The 20934-nt window shown below is 34.7% G+C and overlaps 1 protein-coding gene across 12 annotated transcripts in view; it reads left to right on the top strand.

Moving 5' to 3' along the window:
* Positions 1-20934, top strand: part of LOC131038926 (lysine-specific demethylase JMJ27) — a 78781-nt gene that overhangs the window by 14867 nt on the left and 42980 nt on the right. The window contains exon 12 of one of the 12 annotated variants that reach the window (XR_009104559.2): positions 19871-19945. The exons of 8 other annotated variants lie outside the window; for them this stretch is intronic. Coding sequence is in view for 3 of the 4 variants with exons in the window: in XM_057971519.2 (XP_057827502.2) it covers positions 2596-2781 (186 nt within the window). In the remaining variant the exon portion in view is untranslated. Of the gene's footprint in view, positions 1-2501; positions 2541-2595; positions 2917-15110; positions 15180-19870; positions 19946-20934 lie in introns of those variants that run through there. 3 more of the 12 variants (XM_059217047.1, XM_057971519.2, XM_057971522.2) reach the window with 3 other exon arrangements.

The following is a 20934-nucleotide window of genomic DNA, read 5'->3' as shown; positions in this document are numbered from 1 at the left end:
TAGCTTACTTTTTTATAATGTTTCAAAAATGTGGTTAACTATCTCAGAACCATCAATTGCAGTTCTGTAATTTGCCAGTAGGCCCCATTCACAATGTTGTCGCATCAGCATGCTTGGCTTTAGAATGAGAAGGATGCAAAAACAGTTGTCCTGCACAATGACTTATCATTCAAAATCAGAATTAGACATATTTGCATACATTGACAAAGTTGTGTTTAGTTTTAATGATATTCATGCTAAATGCTCATTGAATGAATGCTATACAAGGTTTATAATTCTTCATTAAAATAATAAAATATGATTTTTAAATAAATTTGTAATGCCATCTAGATTGACCTTTTTAGGATTGTTATGACATGTTTTGCTAGGAGACTTGATGCTCGAATGTTGGATGTGAGAATATCATTAGCATGCTCTAGGAAAATATTTAAATGAGATTAGAATTAAAACATTAGTCGATAAAAAGTTAGGATTAAAATAAAGCGTAAGCTAGCTGTAGGAAAATGGAACTAAAGAAGCCATGCAGAGGTAAGATTGCTTTAAGAACAAAAGCAAATAAAGCCGTGGAAAGGCCAACGATATTTTTTAGAAGAATAAACATAAGAACTCTTATTATTTGAGAATTGCTGTTCTCTAAAAAATCCAGTGTTCCACGGGGACGCGCGCTCCCCCCCCCCCCTTTGGCCGCGTCTCCGAGACGGGGGACAGGGACGCGGCGCCCCCCGCCACCGCCACCCAAGCGCTGCCAAAGACGACGAGATGTCTCCGCGTCTCCCATGGAGACATGGAGACGCTTCCATGTCTCCTTGGGAGACGTTTGGGCATCTCCTTGTCCTTCGAGAGATGTGCAGACGTCTCTCAAGGGACGGGGAGACGCCCAGACGTCTCTTGTCGCCCCCACGTATATGCAATGTTTAAAATTAATTTAAAAAAAAAAATGACTTTTTTGGGGGTTAAGAGGTAAAGCCTAATTGAACGTGGGCCAATAGAAAAATATCACTCGACACCTTTAGAAAATAATAAAAGTATTTGCGGGGTCAAGGGGCAGCGTAAGGGGCGATGCCCCTTGACCCCAACTTGGGGGCGCTGCCCCCAAACTCCCATTGAAAAATATAGGGGGAAACAATGCCGATAGAAGTAGGGAAAATCTTACCTCCGAGTCTGATTAGGCTCCATATAACAACACAACTTAGAAATCTTGGTATTTAGATTTAGCATTTCAAATTTCCTATAGTCTCATTTGAAATGTAATTCTTATACTGTAATACTGTCATACATCTTTTCAAAAAAACAATAAGGACTTGTCTATAAGCATGGAAAGACTTACAGTGATGACACTCGTTTTTTGGGTGACAAGAAATTATGGGACCTATTTGCATCATTTCTTAATGCATTGGAGATTGATTTGTCTTCATTATTATTTGTCTCACCTGGGCTTTTGTTCTTTTGTAGACTTGTGGTATCAGAGGAGAGTTAGATTGTTTGTTATTTGACTCAAGGAACTTGTATTTAGGATTTTTTTCGACAAATTTTTGTTTATATAAACTTTTACTTCCATTTTGGTTCATTCAATAGCATTGGAACTATGATTTCTAAGCCTTTGGAGGTGTAACAACATATTGAGGAATGATTGGTGAAACTCATGGCTGAAAGAACCGTGAAATGGACACTGTCGAATAAAGTTTTGAGCCGTCCAGAACATCTTCTTTTTGTTACCCTTCACATACAAGGCGCAGATCTCGAAGAGCATTTTTTCAAGATTCAAATGGGGGAATAAAAATATATTGCATTTTTTTAATGAAGATCCAATGAGAAGCTTATATTGTTATTAACTTATAGTAATGATGCCATAAAATTGAATCCTGATCTCCAAGCAGATTAGTTAATGTGGAGGAATAGTGGATATGTGCTTTGGCAGAAAATTGAACTTGGATGCTAAAAGGTGACATTGCTAGATTTGATGCATGGGGAGAATTGAAATGAGAGCATGCACATATAGACTTGATGTCATATTCTAATAAATGTAGCGGTGATTAATGGTGTTGCCATGATTCAGATGTCCAGTATGGTCTTGCAAATGATGTTTAAAAGTAATATTTTGTAAATTTTCATTACTATTAGCTGATGTTACAAAAAACTAGCTATGCTCATTAGATAATTTTTTTTTACATCAATAGATGCGAGTGTAAAATATTACATATGAAAAACTTGGAGGATTTTGCTTGCTTGTTTTTGGATGGTATTTGAATTTCCAGACCAGTCTGCATGGTTTTCCTAAGTTTTACTGATAATTTGAATGGATGTCATGTGGCTCTCAAGACTTTTGTCTTTAATAGAGCTATTTGATGAGCTATAGTATTCCTAAAGTTGCTGAAAAGTATACAAAAATTTGCTGAAAAGTAAAACACAGAGCTAGCTGAATTATACACCTTAAAAACCAGTTTTGTCTTAAAAAATCACATCTAATATTGACTGATAATGATGGATAATAAAGCATGCAGGTTAATGTTTTTTGCATAGGGTAAAGTGATCACCAAGGCACAAGGGAATGACTTAAGGGACAAATCCAACTGCTTTAACTGTTTGATGAATCAGGCAACAGTGATGATGAAAATGTATAGATTGATTCTGTCATGCCATCTCTGGAGGAGCTACCATGAGAAGACTGGACCACTCCACCTATTACATTTTTCAACCAATGTTTTGTATGCAGGCAAAAGTGGCTTCCAAGGCACAAGGGAATGGTGTAAAGGGCAAATCCAATTGGTTTTTTTTGTTTGATGAATCGGGCAAGAGTAATGATGAGCAAATATAAATTAATTTTCATGCCACCTCTTCAGTAGCTACTGCTTTGCAGGCAAAAGTGACTTTCAAGGCACAAGTGAATGGTTTAAAGTGCAAATCCAACCGGTTTAACTGTTTGATGAATCAGGCAAGAGTGATGATAAGCAAGTATGGATTTATTGTCACGCCAACTCTTTTGAAGAGTGATGATAAGCAAGTATTTTTTAAAGAGTTAATGCAAGAAATGAAAGATCCAAATCTTTTCAATGTTAGAACACAAATCTGATTTCAAGATTATGTTATTGACTTAGACATTGGGATAATCTTTATGGGCTTCTTCTGAATCTAAATCTAATATGGAGACCACTTGTTATACAGAAAATATGTGCGCCACCTGCATCTTGAAAGTCTTTCCCTTGAGTCAAGTACATTTTCTTTTCCAAAACTTCCATATTGGGCTCTTTACATCAAATCTGGTGCAGTTTCCTACCAAATTTCAATGGAGTGGTAGAGCCAATCTTATTATCTGTCATATTGTTGGAGTAGAAGTCTCTTCATACTTCATAGTATATGACTATACTCTGCCCTCGGATAGGCTCCTTTACCACTAACCTCCCCTTGTAGTTGTTGAAGACTTCAGCTGCCAGACACTCGATGTTTTTCACCATTTATGTCAAATGGACATCTTTAATCTGTACTGCTGAGTGAGTGTCCTTTAAGCACAAGACTATAATGCCCCTTCCTTAGGCATCTCAGACTTTAGTGGAGGTTGGCCTACTATTAGGGCCCCGTAGGTCAGCAGTGTGGTTTGGGGACCCAATCGGGGGTTGTGGAGCTCAGCAGGGAGCTTTATGGTCCTTTCAGATTGGAGTTCTAGGGTTGAATCCATGACTAAAATTGAAATATTAAAGTTGGCCTTAAGGGAATAGTAAAAAGTTAATAGTAATAGAGAAACATAAGAGGAATAGTGAAAAGTTGCCCCCCATCCTAGTAGCTTAAGTTGTTTTTAAAAGGGGTCAAGTTCACAATGAGGAATTAGACCCTCAATGTTATTTTATGATTTTTAGGCTAAATAGTAACCCCAAAATGGATCAAACTTTCTTGGAGAGGATAAAAAGGCATTTTGTCCATCATTTGGATTCATTCTTATGACTTCATTTTGGAGAGCAGTAGCCAACTTGAGGGTTTGAACAACTTCGAGCATCTAGGAACGCAAACATACATCATCTTCATGGGTATGCAGACATCATTGACTTCACTTTAGTTGCTGGTCTAATTTATAACAGCAGCTTTGAGGTGATAAATTTGACAGATCATGAGGGGAGTTTTTAGTATGTCACACACCTGTGGACAGCAAGCTATGAAAGCATCTATGAAGGCAAACTTGGAAGGTAAAAAATAAAGGTGGGTCTCATGTTGATGATTAACCATCTCCAATTTTTACATGGTTTCATTCATCTTGTTATGCAAGAGCATGTGATAAGAATTAAAGAACCCCACTGCATGCAAGGTTGGACATTGTGCCTTTGTTTCATAACAATATCATTCCTTGATCACACTTGGAAGGCGTATTTGGTTAGGGAAGAAGACAACATGGAGCTTGAGTTTACCCATGGAGGTAAACTAATTGTGTTGAAGGCTACCAATAATGATAACCCAAAATTGTGGCAGCCAAGTGTATGCAAGCATACTTTGATGATGATAATACTAATTGGAGGTATGGGGATAAATCATTATTCCCTTTATAACAGCAGCAACATATCTTTGTATATTCATGACATGGCAACCTTGGTACATGGTGCTAGCGGCGATATAATATCTTCATGTGATGATACTTCATGCTTGGTAATGAGACTTAATAAAGGTATACATTCAGAAAATTCATTGGTAGCAAAGGAATTCCATCATCATTTGGTAACTTTAGTGGGTACATCTTTAAAACTGGCCCTTGATGTACCCAATATGCTTGATGACATTGCTGTTCTAGATTCATCTAACTATAAGGATACTCACATGGGATCATAAATGAACACCCTTTCTTCATGGGAAAGGATCTGTATATGTTGTTTGCTTGCAGCTAAGTAGTAAAGTAGGAAATGATGGTTTATTCCTATGGACAGCAGTTGTTTGGTCAAATTTGGGTGACTTATATCATCCTTTCTTCTTTGGGAAGTGGTATGGTGCTCCGCTTCTTGACTCAAAGGGTGTTGCCTTTATCATATGGAGTAATGTACCTCATTGGTTTCATGCTGATCCGATTTATAACAGCGCTGCTTGGTGGGGTATCTCGACTGATTTTACACTCTTGTCGACTTAATTCTTCATACGTTGGAGTACTTACAGGTTGTTATGGTGTATAGATTGGTTCGGTGCACTTCTACATTGAGATTATGACAGTACACAGATTTTAGATCCCGACATTGACATGTGTGGTGCATTCCTTCAGTGGATTCGAGATGAGTTGCTTCACTTCGGGTATACAAATGCTTATATCAGAGTAGCGCAGTGGTTAGGCGGAGCAATGTTTCTCAAATTGATATGGGATCCATGAATTGGTTTTCAGCATGCAAATGTAGATTGCTTGAGGACAAGCAATCTTTGGGAAGGGAGGACTGTAATGCCCCTTCTAGGCATCTTAGGCTTTAGCGGAGGTTGGCCTACTATTATGGTCTTGTAGGTCAGCAGTGTGGTTTGGGGACCCAACCGGGGGTTGTGGAGCTCATCAGGGAGCTTTACGGGCCTTTTAGATTGGAGTTTTGGGGTTGAATCCATGATTAAAATTGAAATATTAAAGTTGGCCTTAAGGGAATAGTAAAAAGTGAAAAGTAACAGAGAGAAACATAAGAGGAATAGCGAAAAGTTCCCCCCATCCTAGTAACTTAAGTTGTTATTAAAAGGGGGCCAAGTTCACGATGAGGAATTAGACCCTCAATGTTATTTTATGATTTTTAGGCCAAATAGTAACCCCAAAATGGATCAAACTTTCTTGGAGAGGATAAAAAGTCATTTTTTCTATCATTTGGATTCATTCTTATGACTTCATTTTGGAGAGCAACAACAAACTTGAGGGTTTGAACAGCTTGGAGCTTCCAGGAACGCAAAATTCTAGGAGATTTTGGAGATTTGGACGAAGACCCATCTCTCTTGATGATAGGTTTCAGCATTATCCAACTTCAATGTGTAGTTGGCAGCATTATTTGGGGTTCTAATTACAGATTTATCAGCTTGAGGGCAGATCCTCTTCAACTAATTGCAGATCAGATCTTCTAGAGGTGACTACAACTCATTCGCACCATTATCTCAGCCAGCTATTCCATCTTGGAAATAAGGGCATCAAACCCTAGGGTTGTATTTGGGTTTTTTAGCTAATATTGGAGCTGATCTTATTCAATCAGCTGGAAATTTGTATCAGACCTATATGCTCAGGTAATGGTATGTACATCGGCCATTTAAGTGAAAGAAAGTCATCTTATTTGTTCTTCTTTGTGTGTTATGCATTATTCTTTTTTTATCAGCAGTTTCTTTCATTTAGCATTCTAAAATCATTCAAAAACCAAACAAAACCAAGAAAATCAGTCAAAACCGTTTTCATCATACGCTGGCCAAAGACTTTATCAGCAAACAAACAATTGCAAAAAAAACATTAGAGTTTGGATCAGATTTGGTAAAGATTGGGTTGGGGATCTTTCAAAGACTGAAAAACAGGAAGCATCTCATAATAGAATATAGCAACTGTAGTTCTTTGAGTCATTTATTTACGACTGGCTGAAGTTTGAGTTGGGCTCTTTTTGGATTTTTTTTTTTTGTATCAGATGCATAGGTTCTAAGTTGTATGGTATATATTTGAATATAATATTAAAAAATAGAAGAAAATATTTACTGTTGTAATGTTTTTGGGTTCGTTTTATGCGCATTCAGTTTAGGTTATTACAGAAGCTGAGATTTGTTTTTCACGTAAATGTTTACCGTTTTTGTGTCTGTCCATAATACGTTGATTCCTTTTGTATGACAAAATGTGTTGGAGTGGATGATATTACAGAATGATTTATTTCAATTCTATATTGCAAAACTTTGAAATTCCACTGCATATGTATCTAAAAGCCATTTATCCTCCTAGTAGGTTTACTTCTAATAATCATCTAAACTTGTTGGAAAACACTAAAAGCTTCAAACTTCTTTTTCAGGAAATATAATAATATTTTCTGACTAATATTTTCAGCAGGTTGTGGAAATGCGGCACAAAATATAGAGCTTACTTCAATTGGTTGTTTTATATCAACCTGTATCTTCCCATACCTAGGGTTAGATCTGCTTTATGGGTATATGGTTTTTGTGGTGATGGATTTTGGTGATCTATTGGAAGGTGGCAAGATCAAGATTAAGGAGGCATGTGCCTCAAATGCCCCTATCATCGTTATGGTTGGGGCTCCCTCATCCTTACATTTCATCACCTCACTCTTCTCCTCCATCATTCACTAGAGGTGCCATGAGGAATAAATTTATTGATATTATTGTTAGTGGCTCTTTTGGTGGATGGTGGAAGGGATTGGTGAGGTGATGAAATCCAACTCTTTCCATCCGTTAACTTTTTATTTAAAACCTATTTTGTTAGGATGATGGCAATATTCAACGTGCATGCCTCCTTGAATTCGCTCCAATGATGTGGATTTGTGTAATGTCCCATTTTTTGCTGCAATGGAAAAATAAATAAATAATTATTTATTTATTATGTTGTTTTAAAATATTCTAGGCAACTAATAATTAATAAATATTTATTTAAAGTTAAATGTTAAATAAAAAACAAATAAATGAAAAGATTAATAAATGTTAAATAAAAAATAAATAAATGAAAAGATTAATAAATCACTTTATGACTTAAAAGTTAAATGTTAAATAAAAAACAAATAAATTAAAAGATTAATAAATGTTAAATAAAAAATAAATAAATGAAAAGATTAATAAATCACTTTATGACTTAAAAGTTAAATGTTAAATAAAAAACAAATAAATTAAAAGATTAATAAATGTTAAATAAAAAATAAATAAGTGAAAAGATTAATAAATCACTTTATGACTTAAAAGTTGAATGTTAAATAAAAAACAGTTGCCAATAAATCATAACAAAAAGGTGGTGGAAAGAAATATTATTTATTCAGGAAAATATTTTATCGAGAAGTTTGGAGAACTTGGTTACAGGTTCAGTATCTGAGGATGGAAACCCTTGGGATTTGGGTTGCATGGACGAAAACCCAATCAACTTGTGGGTGGATTCATTGCAGGATTCACACATGGGCTTCATGGAGAAATTTGCAGAGGTATTTATGCCATTTTGGTCAAATAAGTTATTATTGTAGTGAAAATCAGAAGACTTAATTTAACCGTGGGGCCATGTATGTAATTTATCATAGATATTAATTTGATTGGCAAGGAAAAAGCATATATTTGGGCGATATAGTAATATCGGATATTTGGTATTGGAATCCTGGAACTGAATATTGAATTGGGAATATTGTTGTGAAGGATATAGTATTATTGGATGTGTGGTATTGGAATTCTGGAACTGAATATTGAATTGGGAATAATATAATGAATCGGCAGTAATAATCAAACAAGGATATATCTCATTGATTTTAATAAAGACCATCATTAAGTATGAATTTGGCCGTATCAGATTATTTCTTTTTCTATCATGACTTTATGAGACCATGGCATGAAGTAAATCTAGCCCTGGATGCAGACCTCCTGTAACAGCGTGGTGGTTATTTTAGTCTGCAATTATATGAAGGATGTTAGATGAAAGGTTTGATGCTGCCTTCCGAAGCTGTTGTTTTTTATTTAATGGACCAGCGTGGGATATAACAGTAGCATTCAAGAATATAGTGCTGGGCGTAATCATTTGCAGCTGCTAACATAGTTCGGGGCTTCAGAACCAGGTGATACAACTTCAAAGGGCACACATGAGAATGGTTTCAATCTGAAACTCCTTACTGGTGCATATTTTGCATGTTTCCACTTTCCTTGAGAGCATACACGGCAAGGGTGCTGCTGGACGTTAGTATACTAGATGTCTGAGTGCAAAATTAGAGGGTTGCTGGAGTGAAGGGAGCTGTTGAGTCCATGATTGGGAACTGTGAGTCTGTGCAGACTCACAAGTCTGCAGGGCTGATGTTTAACCCAGAAAACATTAAAAATAAATAAAAATAAATATGTGATTCTCAACCCTATAAGGCATTAACACTTTAAAATTCACTTGCCCATTTTGATCTTATTATTTTCTCTTACCCACTTATTTTTAAACTATTTTCACTCTACTTGACTTATCTACTTTTTCTTTAAAAGAGCTGAATGTTCTTTTACAAGGAGGACAGAGTTCGATAGATGGTGCATTTTAGCAAAGGAGAATCTGATATAAGGTCTTGAATATGAGTTGCTTATTTCCAACTCTTAAATTCAAGAAGCAGGTCAAGATAAGTTGATAATTAATTATACGTGTCATTCTTTTTCTTTACATTTTACAGTTTTACCTTTATTTATATATATTTAAATTCAACATCTAAAAATAAAAAACCAATAAGAATAAAAAATTCTATAGTACAATGTTTTTAAGTTTTTCAAATGGTTTTTTGTTGTGTGTGTGTGTGTCTCTCTCTATTTTATATAAAAAGTTTATTGTACGTTATTTAAGTAATAACAGATGTGTTTTTTTGGTTCTCTTCATGATGTAGGCTTTTCAATTTTGATATTTTAGAACCAAAATGGAAAAACCTTGCTTGGAAGCATTGATGAACTAAACAATTTAGCTATTTCTAAAAAACCTCAACCTCAACATTTTTGCATAATAAAACATTATGACCAAGTAATGCAAGAAAGGTGCTTTTTAAGGCAATTAAAGCCTCTTCTTCAAAATGCAACACAAATACTCAACTATAATGAAATAAATCGTGTTGGTGCATGTAGATTATTAGTGAATAGACACTTAAGTAGTATTTGGACTCCTTGCTCAACACATTGCAATTATCTAATACTAGAGGACATTGACAAACCAGAGCGGGCTAAGTTACTTGTAGCATAGATGAAACATTTGCAAATACGTTTATAATTATGATTGGGTACTCTCTTTAGTGAAAGAGCTGACAGATAACAAGGAATTGGTTTGAGTTAATCTCACTGGCTTCAACCTTATTCGATAGTTGGTAGTCTTTGTTGCAAAGGAACTCTTCTTTAGAGTGGATGTTTGTAATTGTGCAGTGAATTGAATCTTGCTAGTCGAATTTGATTGGTGGGATCAATTTGGTGGATAGGGATTTGATGAGGCCCATTTTTTAACTCGAGGAAAAGAGATTGTAGGTTTAAGTTTTCAAAGTTCATGTTTTCTTGTTTTAGTGTTTATGGGTTCTATTTTTATCTTATTTACAAATGAAGGCTCAAGCATAGCATAAGGTTAAGGTCCCATGGGGGAGCTTCGAGATCTATTTTCATGGAGTAGGAGGTGACATGAAATATAAAAAATTATGCTACAAGATTATTTCGAATTTTTTTCTTTAAAAATAGCAACCTGGCATTTTTTAGGACTGCATAATTCAGTGGGCGAAATTGGTGTGGGGCTAGGAATTGCCCCACGATTTTAGAATTTTTTTCTGCCACTTGTCAATTAGCTAATATTTTCTTTACCACAAAAAAAGAAATTGAAGGAAAATGATGTTTATTTTTTTAAAATATTTTTTCACAACATTCTTCATGCTGCCACCAATTTCCCTAAATTTGAGAGCTTAGTTTTTTAAGCTGAATTGCACACTAAATTCATGGGACCACTAGCTTAAAAATTTTCCCAAAAAATCTCAACAACACCTAAATTTTTTTTTAGGAAGTTCCCCTTCATGGGCCTTACCTTAACTAAGCTACTATTTAAACCATTTGAATTTTATTTTTTAATAGGTTGTCGATGTAATGGACACCCCGGAATACCCAAAAACCATACCAATTGCTGCTAGGAATTTTATCAAACAGTTTGCATCCAACTCCTTATTTCTCCATTTAATGTTTTAAATTCCCTTATGGCTCCGGAAATGAAATGTTGGTTTGTTTTACATGGAATTGAAATCACAGAATATGGACAAGAATGAAACTACAATAATATGCAAACTGAAAATTGAACTACTGCTGATAAGATGTTATTTTCAGATTTTAATAAAATCAAATACATGGCAGATTATCAACTCACTAATTATTCCAGCATTATTGACATAATACTCCAGCAATCATTTTCAATCTTGCTGCTACAGTGACATGAATAGTACCCACGTGAATAGTAACTGTGTGAATAGTACCCGCGTGAATAGTAACCGCGTGAATAGTGCCCGTGTGAATAGTGTTGCAGCAATATTAATTTGTCTTCAACAGATCCAATATCTTCATAAAATCATCTTCTCAAAATGGCATAAGCATTGGACGAGTAGGGAAGAAGATATGAACAAACATTAAATCTGCCTGTAGCTGGAAATGCACCCAATTTGCCTGATAATGAAGCTGATAGCAATGGATTCCAAAGGTCAAACCCCAGGGGAATGATGTCTAGAATGTCACAAGAGAGGATAGACGTCCTCTAATGCCAAGAACGGATCTGCAACTCACACATACCAATTCTTCTCATATTCAACATATCTAATGAAGCCACAAACGCTTTCTTTTATTCTTTTTTCAAGGGTCCACTCAATTCTCATGGGCAATGTGGGATAAAAGATGAGCAATATAAAACATATATTAAAATATTCACTTATGTCTCCCTTGGGTATAGATCCCCATAAAATAAATATTAGAGTAACACTTTAATATTTTACAATTAAATTAAATGTTACTTTAATAAAACTTCAGGCATTAAAATGTATTAGCAATCGGACTCCGAATAATGCGAGTGATAGCTCGTCGGAAAGCTCTCACCGAGGAGTATCAAATCCAAACACCAAAACTGGCCTCCACTATGTCCTGCTGATTTACTAAAAATAGTAAGTATGCCTGAAACTGAGTAAATCAACTTCGTTTTGGCCCAAACTGAAAATGACTAGGCCAAAACACTCCAGGATCCCCTTAAACCCTTCGTTAGCCCTTGGGACCATGTAGAACAAGGCTAATGCACACACACTTGGTCAACTGCTAAAGTGGGGACATTACAGTTGAGCCATTTGATTCTCTCCATTGTATTGTTGATGGAGAAATACTAGCATTGGGGGGTGCATCTATGATGGAATGGATTGAATAATGGAGCATATTAGACATCTCTATGGTGTTGTGGAGAACAAATATGAGCTCATTTATGATATTGTTACTCAACACTAGATAATAAAACATCATATGCCACTTCATACCTGTGCGTACTTCCTCAATACAACCTTTCTATTTCTTGAGAGCTTTAATGTTGATGTAGGGGTTATGGGGGGCCTATACATACTTGTAGAGGTTGTGGAGTAGAGTTAGTAGTTGAAGGGAAAGATCATGTTTGAGTTGCGGTCTACAAACAGGCATTGGGAGATCTCTTTTCTTGAGACTTATTCGAGGCATAAAATTTGCGTTCTTTAAAACATTTACTTATAATTTAATTATTTTGTTTCTTTGTTATTTAATGTTGAAGTTTTTGTAATTGTAAATCTTAAAATGAAGTTTATTCTTATAGATGTATGCTGGAATAGTTTTACATTAAGGTTCCCAATCTTTAGAGAATAGCTATTGGAGTTTTTAGCTAACTATTTAAGAATTTAGGTTGCAAGTGTTATTGGAGTATGTTTGAAGACACACATTGATCTGACATTAGAAAGTCAGCCTAATTGGAAATCAGAATGTGAGTTTAATTCAGAAGAAAAGCAGCCGACCATAATATTTGGGTAAAGGTGATTGGCATGCAATATGGTTGAATCTATTTTTTGTTATTAAATCAGTTAGGAAGCACCAATTTATTTATTGAATTACATTGCCAATCCATCAAGGATTTAGAATAAGTAATTATTTATTGATTTTAGTAAAGCGATCATATTAGAAACTAACAAGGAAACATAATAGAGAGTTGCAGGAATATGAGTCCCCTCAAGTAAGTAGACACCCATTGAGTCGGTACTTGTTGGCCAAGGGGCTGGATTGTCTTAGTTGGATGTTCAATCAATAGGAAACTACATTATCATTGGTTTAATGTTAACTAATTATCTTCCTAGATTCAGTTACTATTTTGTTTTGTTCTTAGGCAAAAATTAGGTATATTTCAAAAGGGGATATTACATATGTATTTAAGTATTCATAATACTATTTGTAAATCGCTCATAAGGGATGGATGTTCCACCAATAGTTGTAATTATTTTTCACTGTTAGGGTTTTACTAGAGAGGCAACTTTTATTTGTTTGGAGCCACTATGAATTATTTATTGGATGTTAGTTACTATTTACTAGGGTAAAAGATCTTCTTGTTGTAGTGGTTTTGGGTTCCCAACTTCCCATGAGGTTGTTTTGTGGTTATTAAATGTCTTTAACCACCTTGGAACTAACAACAAACTAGGTGCCCAAATAGAGCTGGTTGTTAGTTTGGTTGCAAACTACATTGGCCCATGTTAGCGAGCTTGTAGATTTCCAAGAAGGGTTGTTAAAGAAACTTGAACGCTGCATCTAGGGTACCAAAACAATATTTAAGAGGTGCTTGAAGTGGTGGTAAATAGGAGTAAAGCAGTAAGGAACTTATGCTTTTAGCTGCTTGAGGGAGTGTGTGAGATGTGAGGGCAAGTTTTGTACGCAGGTGCTATTGGACTGAAGACATTGAAGGAGAGATGGAAGTGAATATATTGTAATCTTGCATTTGAAGATGGTACATGCTTGTTCTCAATTGTTGGTAGAATTTTTTTCAAAAGGGTTTTTGCATGTATATCTTGTATTGTGAGATGTTGCTGATTGTTGCTGCTATCTTATGGTGATTTTATCTTTCTTTTATTGTTGTTTTAAGTTCGTCTAAGGCGGTTGTTTCAAGCATGTTAAAGTCACTAATTAGAACATGATAAGGAGATTGAAATTCTTCATGCCAATTCCATATTCAAGTAACTTAATTGTAGATATGCAACCAATTTTAAATTTTCATTTTGTAGTAATCTAAGCCTTGTATCTCACCCATTGGTATCATGGCAGGAATGGAGCCTTGATTATTAACAATGGGATTATAGAGTTTTCTTTTCAGCAACACTTTCTGTCTAAAAGTCATTTTGTTAATTATTGCATGAAAGTGTGCTTACTGCATGTCCTTATTATTCTTATAATTAAGTGTTTGGCCTTTTTCGATTTTTTTACCCATATTACTTTAGGCTAGTGGGGCAATCTTTTCTGGGTTGGCCAATGTTATTGATTCCTTTTGTTACAACTTCAAAATTTGTGCCTTAATCCTTGTAGGCTGTTCAATCTACAAAGTTTACATTTGATTTGGTGACCATTGTTGTTTGTGATGTTAATAAATTGTGGCTCACCATCATTTTAATTGAGCTCCCAAAGCTTTGACAATTGAATTTGTTCCATCAAACTTGGAGGAAGTCACTAATTTGAGAAGCCTTTTCCATTGTTAGTGATTTGTTAGTCACTAAAATAGGTGCAATCCCTTTGTTCCTGTTGGATTTAATAGTTCAAAAACCATTTCCTTTGTGCCTTTTGGATCTAATAGTGTAGAAACCATTTCTTTGCAAAGGTTGTGAAATTCAGAATTTATTTGGAATGAATAATTTGAGCTTTGCGATAGTTTGAAAAATTGAAAGAATTTGACCAATGCCTCTACAAATACATCTTTTCCACGTGAAAACTCATAAGGTTTGCAAAACCAAATAACATTTTTACAAAGGAGATTTTGGAAGTGAGTCTATTATGTATTCCTCCATATATAATTACAAAGAACACAACTAATTGTAGGGAATAAAGGTGTTAGAAAATAATGAATGGAGTTGATGAAAGTTACATGTTGACTTCTGAGACTAATAATGCTCAAAAATACTTTTGGACTAATTTAAGTGGAGACTTAATCAGCTGTGTACATAAATAAAGCTAAGAGTATTGTATATGATAACACATCAATTCAGTATGTTGGAAGCACACTTAACACACTAATATTGCATGTGGGGATGATTCTTTTAGAAGCTAGTGTTTTTTATTTGGTACTACATTTCTTGGTGACTCTTAACTGTCGTCTTGCTCTTAAAGATGTAGAATTCAATGGGCATAGATGCAATTTTTTTTTCTTGTAAAGAACAAAATATGTTTAAAGAAAAAATGAAATGAGTGATGCCACCTCAGTGTGTAGTGGCAATGAAATGGTGCAGGACCTATTGAATTGTTTTCGGTTCACCCTTTCAAGAGAGTTACATGTTTTGTAAGTGCTTTAAAGCCTCTTGTAAGTTTGAATTTGCTTTATGTAAGAATTCTTATATATGATCATGCTATTGTGAATTTGTACTTGAAGTTCAACCAACAACTTGATGACTTTGTATATGTGATAATATTTTAGAGAATCAAGTGAATCCTTAAAGATGGATTCATCATTTGTTTTTGCCATCATTTGAAGGGATTGGGCTTCTGGCAACCCTTCTATTTGACTTAAGTAAGGGAGATGATCCTTGTTGAACTAGTAGATCAATGTGACATTGCATATTTGGTTATGGTTTGCACCAAAATGCGTAAGAGGGAGGGCTTCAACATTCCAAAGGTTGCCTTGTGGTTTTCAATTTTTTACTTTTTTCATAACTTAGCAACCAATACAATATCAATCACACAAGATCTAACAATTATGCAACACAAGAACATGGAAACCCTTTTGGGAGAAAACCATGACAAAATATTGCTTATGTAAAATTCTCTTTAAAAGTTTTGTAGGTACTAACCTACAAGAGACATCTATCCCCTCTTAAATGATTTGTAGGCACAACCCACTGGAGACACCAATCCCCAAAATTGAGCACCAACTCAGTAAGAGGCAGCAAATTCGCCAATATGAGGCACCAGACTCTAACTCAACAAAATTAACTCGTTTAGGATGCAGCTTTTTCAAAGGGTGATGAATATAGTTTTTTCACAAATCTGAATATTTCCTTTATAAGTCTGCATGTATTCCTTTTAGAATTTTGCATATATTCCTTTTAAATTTTGCAATTAATCCTTTCAAAAATCATATACTTCCGTTTCAAATCTGCATTAACTCTCCTTATAAATCTGATTATAGCGTATTCATATATCTGCTGCTATACTCAGAAATCTGCTATTGGATGATGTATCATGTATGCTTTGTTTCACAAGTCAATTTTTATTATTTTCATCAATGTCTTCCTTCAAAATAATTCTGCTCTAAGTCTGTTTTAAGTCTGCTCAAGTTCTCATGAATATCATTGCATGGCTTCTTCCAAAAATTTCCCTACATGTCTTTATGTCTTCATCTCTCCTCTTCTAAGTCTTTAAATGGTTTTTATTCAATTAATTATTCCATTCACTTTATTGATATATCTTCGTTTCTGCTCCACACATCTTTTTGTGTTTGTATGTTATGTTTTTTTATTCTCACACACTTATCTCTCGTTGAGTATTCTTTATATATATTCTCTTTATTCCATACTCACATTTTTTCCTTCTATATTTCTGCTTAATGTCTGCACAAAATCTGCTTTTATTTATATGATATTACATAAAGAAAACTTACCAAACAACTCCTGTCTCACCTTCATAAAATATTATCTTAGATGCTTCTTCACCAAGGGAGGCAATCCTTCACAAATGGGGTCAGCCTCACATTCCAAAAACAAACTAATTTATTTTTCAATTTCCCTAAACTGACACTATCAAATTGCAGGTCAGCCAGCATTTAACACCAATTGAATTTGCTTTTAAATCCAATAGAGGCAATTCATGAAGGGTAACGTTGTCTTCTTCCAAAAGGGCACTAAACAAGCCAAGTGTTGGCCATATAGAAGTGATAATATTTTGTCTTTAAACCAGCGCTGTGGTAATGGAGTTGGTCCCCATAAACTGATCATTATTTAATTTAATTTAAGTGCCTTGATGGGGACGACCCTACCAAGTGATAATTAATCAATTTCCCATTGATAATTATTTATCGAGTCATACATTTTCTTCTTTTACAGCAATAATAGGTTTAACTCTTAATTGCCACAGATTAAATTATAATTAGAGTGCTACCATAAATGAAGTCCGCCATCCTTTGATGATATTAATGAAGCAATTTGTGGCGTTTGGCTTTTGATGATTTTCCTCTTACTTTCTTTGACATCCTTAACTTTCCTTTCACATTAATGATTCCTTTGACTTCAATCGTGATGTTAATCTTCCTTTGCATCAATATTTCCAACAATAAAGGGACGTGTGGTCTACATTGATCATAAGCCTCTTAAATACTTTCATAATAAAAATAAAATATATAAAGCAAGGTATTCTAATGATTGGCATTGTTGAACAATTTCATTTAGGGATTAAGTTTTCCTCAATAGTTGCAGTAGTGCATACAACTACCATGTTAGCAATAGTGAACTTCTAGTGCATTGGCCTTCATTCTAGTACTAATATTGAATTCCCTAATACATCTATTTCTATCTCAAAAGGTAGTTGCAATTGAAGTAATTCTAATAATGGAGTATTGTTGATTATATACATAAATTCATTCAAGAACTTGACTTGATGCAAATACATGTGATGAAGCTGCATCTTATGCTTGTGTAATGCCCCCTTTTTTGGAGGACCCTGGATGTTGCTGTAAAATCACAAATTCCATTAACATAAGTAGTGATAAATATTTAGGGTTATTAATTGCTAAAGTAAGATAAATCCACAAAGGGGCCCAGTTACTGTTCAACTCAATTAAGCCCGAGAGTGTGCAGCGCCTGACCAAGACAACTCACTCCCTGGTCCACAAGTGGCAGGAACACCTCATGATGATTCCATCCCTTGGGGTGGGCTACTTGATTCCAGGGAACCCGGGTTATAGAGGAAGACTGTTCAGCTCAATTAAGCCCAAGAGCGTGCAGCGCCTGACTAAGACAACTCGCCCCTTGGCCCACAAGCGGTAGGAACATCTCGTGATGATCCCATCCCTTGGGGTGGACTACTTAATTCGGGGGAACCTATCTCTACCACCTCTCCCTAACATATTTCCTTCCATTCCCCCATGATTGCTTATGGGGATAGATTAAGAAGTATATTGAGTTTATTAACACCTAGTAAGAAATAATAAAAGATCGTAGATGCATAAGATAATGTTTATCCTCATTGTATATATTAAGCATGCATATCAACTTATGCATACCACAAGTGAACAAGAATGCTACTGCCTGCAATAAATAATAATTTCTGATCTGATCTGTATATCTGATCAGTGATATATTAGGAATTGATCTGCTCTTTATGAGCATCGATGCTTATTGAATTGCTTTCTTTGATGATCCTTCTCTGAATGCCGATCTGCATTATATATCTTTCCCTTGGCATTGGAGAGTCATGTCCTACCTAGCCACGTCTCCCTTCTTAAAGGCAGTGTCTCTTTTTATTGTGACCGTTGCCTTTTGCTGAGAAAACCGCTGTTGTTTATCTTGATGAAATCACCGCCCTAATACTTCTGTCTCTTTGCTCATAACCTTTGGTTGTTTGGTGTAATCTCACCTCATTAATGATTATTAGTGACACATTTTAATATAAACACAATCCTTAACATATTCTTAATTTATTTGCTGCCAAGTTGATTTGTATATGGATCGCTGTGTACTTATGCATCGGTGCAGATTTAGGAAAAAACAGAAAATTGTGAAGTCTTATTAATAAGACCATTTTCTTGGGCCTTGATATCTTCCTTATGGCCGGGGCATGACAACTGGTCAATAATCTTTTGAAGATGTCAAGACAACCACTTAGTTTGTGCATTACTTTGTTCTTATTGGTACATTTAGACTTTTAGCCAATTTAATATTAGCTTGAAGCTTTGTCCAATCAATTCTTAACTTTGTAAGAATCATGTAGCTAAAAATGCATATGATTGTCGTACAAATTTACATCTTTTCAAGTTGAGGAGCAATTTTATTTTCTTCAAGGTTTGTATGCTGTTGTCACATATTTTTGAATTGATGAATGGGCGAATCATCTCATTGGTCAACCTAAATGGTATCGTGGGTTATTCATTGAATCGTTGCTTATTTTTGAAGGTTTTATAATGCATGCACGCCACCCTCATTTATTTGGCTTGATGATTTACTTAACATGAAGTCCAACTTTATCAAGAACTTAACATGTTGCACGTTGTTGAGTAGGTCATTAGTTTTTGTGAGATAGTAGGTATTCTTGATATTGGTGTTGAGGAATCACCTATAATCTATTCTCATTCTTCATGTACCATTCTTCTTTGGGAATAGCACAGTGATGAACTTCAAGGTGAGGTGCTTGGCCAAGTCACGTGTTGGTTTGACAAATCTTGCAAGTTCCCCATCATTAAACATCAAGAATGAATGTCGTTATAACCTAACATCATTGAATAGAGTTTCAAGCAACGATTGAAGCTCATATTCTTTGTGTCTTTTTGAAGTCAAATCCGTTGGTATACAGAGGACCTTGCTAAATTGTTGGATCGATTCATATGATTATAGTAGAATTTTTATGATAGCATAAGTGTGGATAATATTGTATTTGGAACTGAATGAATGAAATTTTTAGTGTGATTATAGTATCCATTGATCACATTATTATTTCATGACATTTCTTTGAGCATATTAAAGGAAGAAGAAATTTGATAAAAAAGGCAGCTTAGAAATGAATGTTGCCTTCCGATTAATTGTGAAGTGTGTATTTTGGTGAAGGGGTTCAATTAGAGTTGAGCGAGGTTTTCTATATAAAGTTATAGCCATATGTTGGAAGTATTGCAAAGGTGAGATAAAAAAGCTGCTGAAGAATTGGCTGATAAGACCTTTTCAGCTCACCAACTTAGCTATTATTTGACCTTCAACAAAGAAGGAATGTATGTAAACTATGAGTCTAAATATAAGTTGAAAATAATAAAGAACTACTTCATATTGATAAATTGTTGGATGCAATGCAGGGGTGACACTATTTTATAAGATACATTTGTGGAATAAAGCCCATCAAATATCCATGCACAAAGGCATTTTTTTTGGTAATTTCATTCTCCCTTGCAAATGCTTCTAGTCATAGTAAAGCTAGTGAATGTTGTAAATAGTAGTATCTAGTGCATAATTGTTTGATTGTTTTAAGATTAAGTCATGATTTTAATTGGGAATGGTTTTGTATTAGATGCGTTTTCATTATAACAAAGGGTAAAGTTAGAAAGAAAAACTATAGTTGTGTGCAAATTGCTTGTTAGAAATTGGTCCACTAGGATTGAGATGTCAAATTGATCTGGATTGCACTATGAATGTGCATAAGGCCTAATATATCTAACAAGTACCAAAAATGTAATGTCCATTTGCCCAACTTATTATCTTTTCTAGTATTATTTATATCCATTCTATTCATAGAGATAAGTGAAAATATTTCACTTGACTAGTATATTTTGTATAATTATGGGATTTTGTGTATCGTTGGGCATGTTCTTGTTTTTTCTCCTTTTTCATTTAAGATTTTTGTACAAGTAACTAATGTCAAAATTATACTGCAGAATCTTTTTTTTTTTTTTTCAAATTTTTTGAAAACCCTCAAGTTAAGAAACTCTTGAAAGATATCAAAATCTCTCTCTCTCTCTCTCTCTCAAAAACATTTGAAAGCAACCTCTTTGAATTACTTTGCCCTAATGCAAGATGGAAATTGTTGTTGTAAATATGGTAGAATTGCAAAATCACTTTATTGTCATACAAACACTGCAAGAATGATTCAACATAAAAATGACATTTGAATATTGATCAAGTTACTCTACATGTTACACGGTGTGAAACGTTGTTAAGATTTTGTGTGCTACTTCACAAGATGTGCCATGTTGCTGATTAAATGAGATTCAACACATAAAGATGATTTTAGGTGCGGGATAGAAACTCTTACACCCTTTTTGCATGATTCAAATGTGAATGCCTTAGTTAAAGAGTTCATTTACTCCATGTTCGATTACCATAACATGGAAACATTGAATTCAAATGCACATAGAAGTAAAAA

Source organism: Cryptomeria japonica, chromosome 3 (genome assembly GCF_030272615.1).
Source record: "Cryptomeria japonica chromosome 3, Sugi_1.0, whole genome shotgun sequence".
NCBI lineage: Eukaryota > Viridiplantae > Streptophyta > Pinopsida > Cupressales > Cupressaceae > Cryptomeria > Cryptomeria japonica.
The sequence above is the reverse complement of the archived record's forward strand: the minus strand, read 5'-3'. Positions and strand labels throughout refer to the sequence as shown.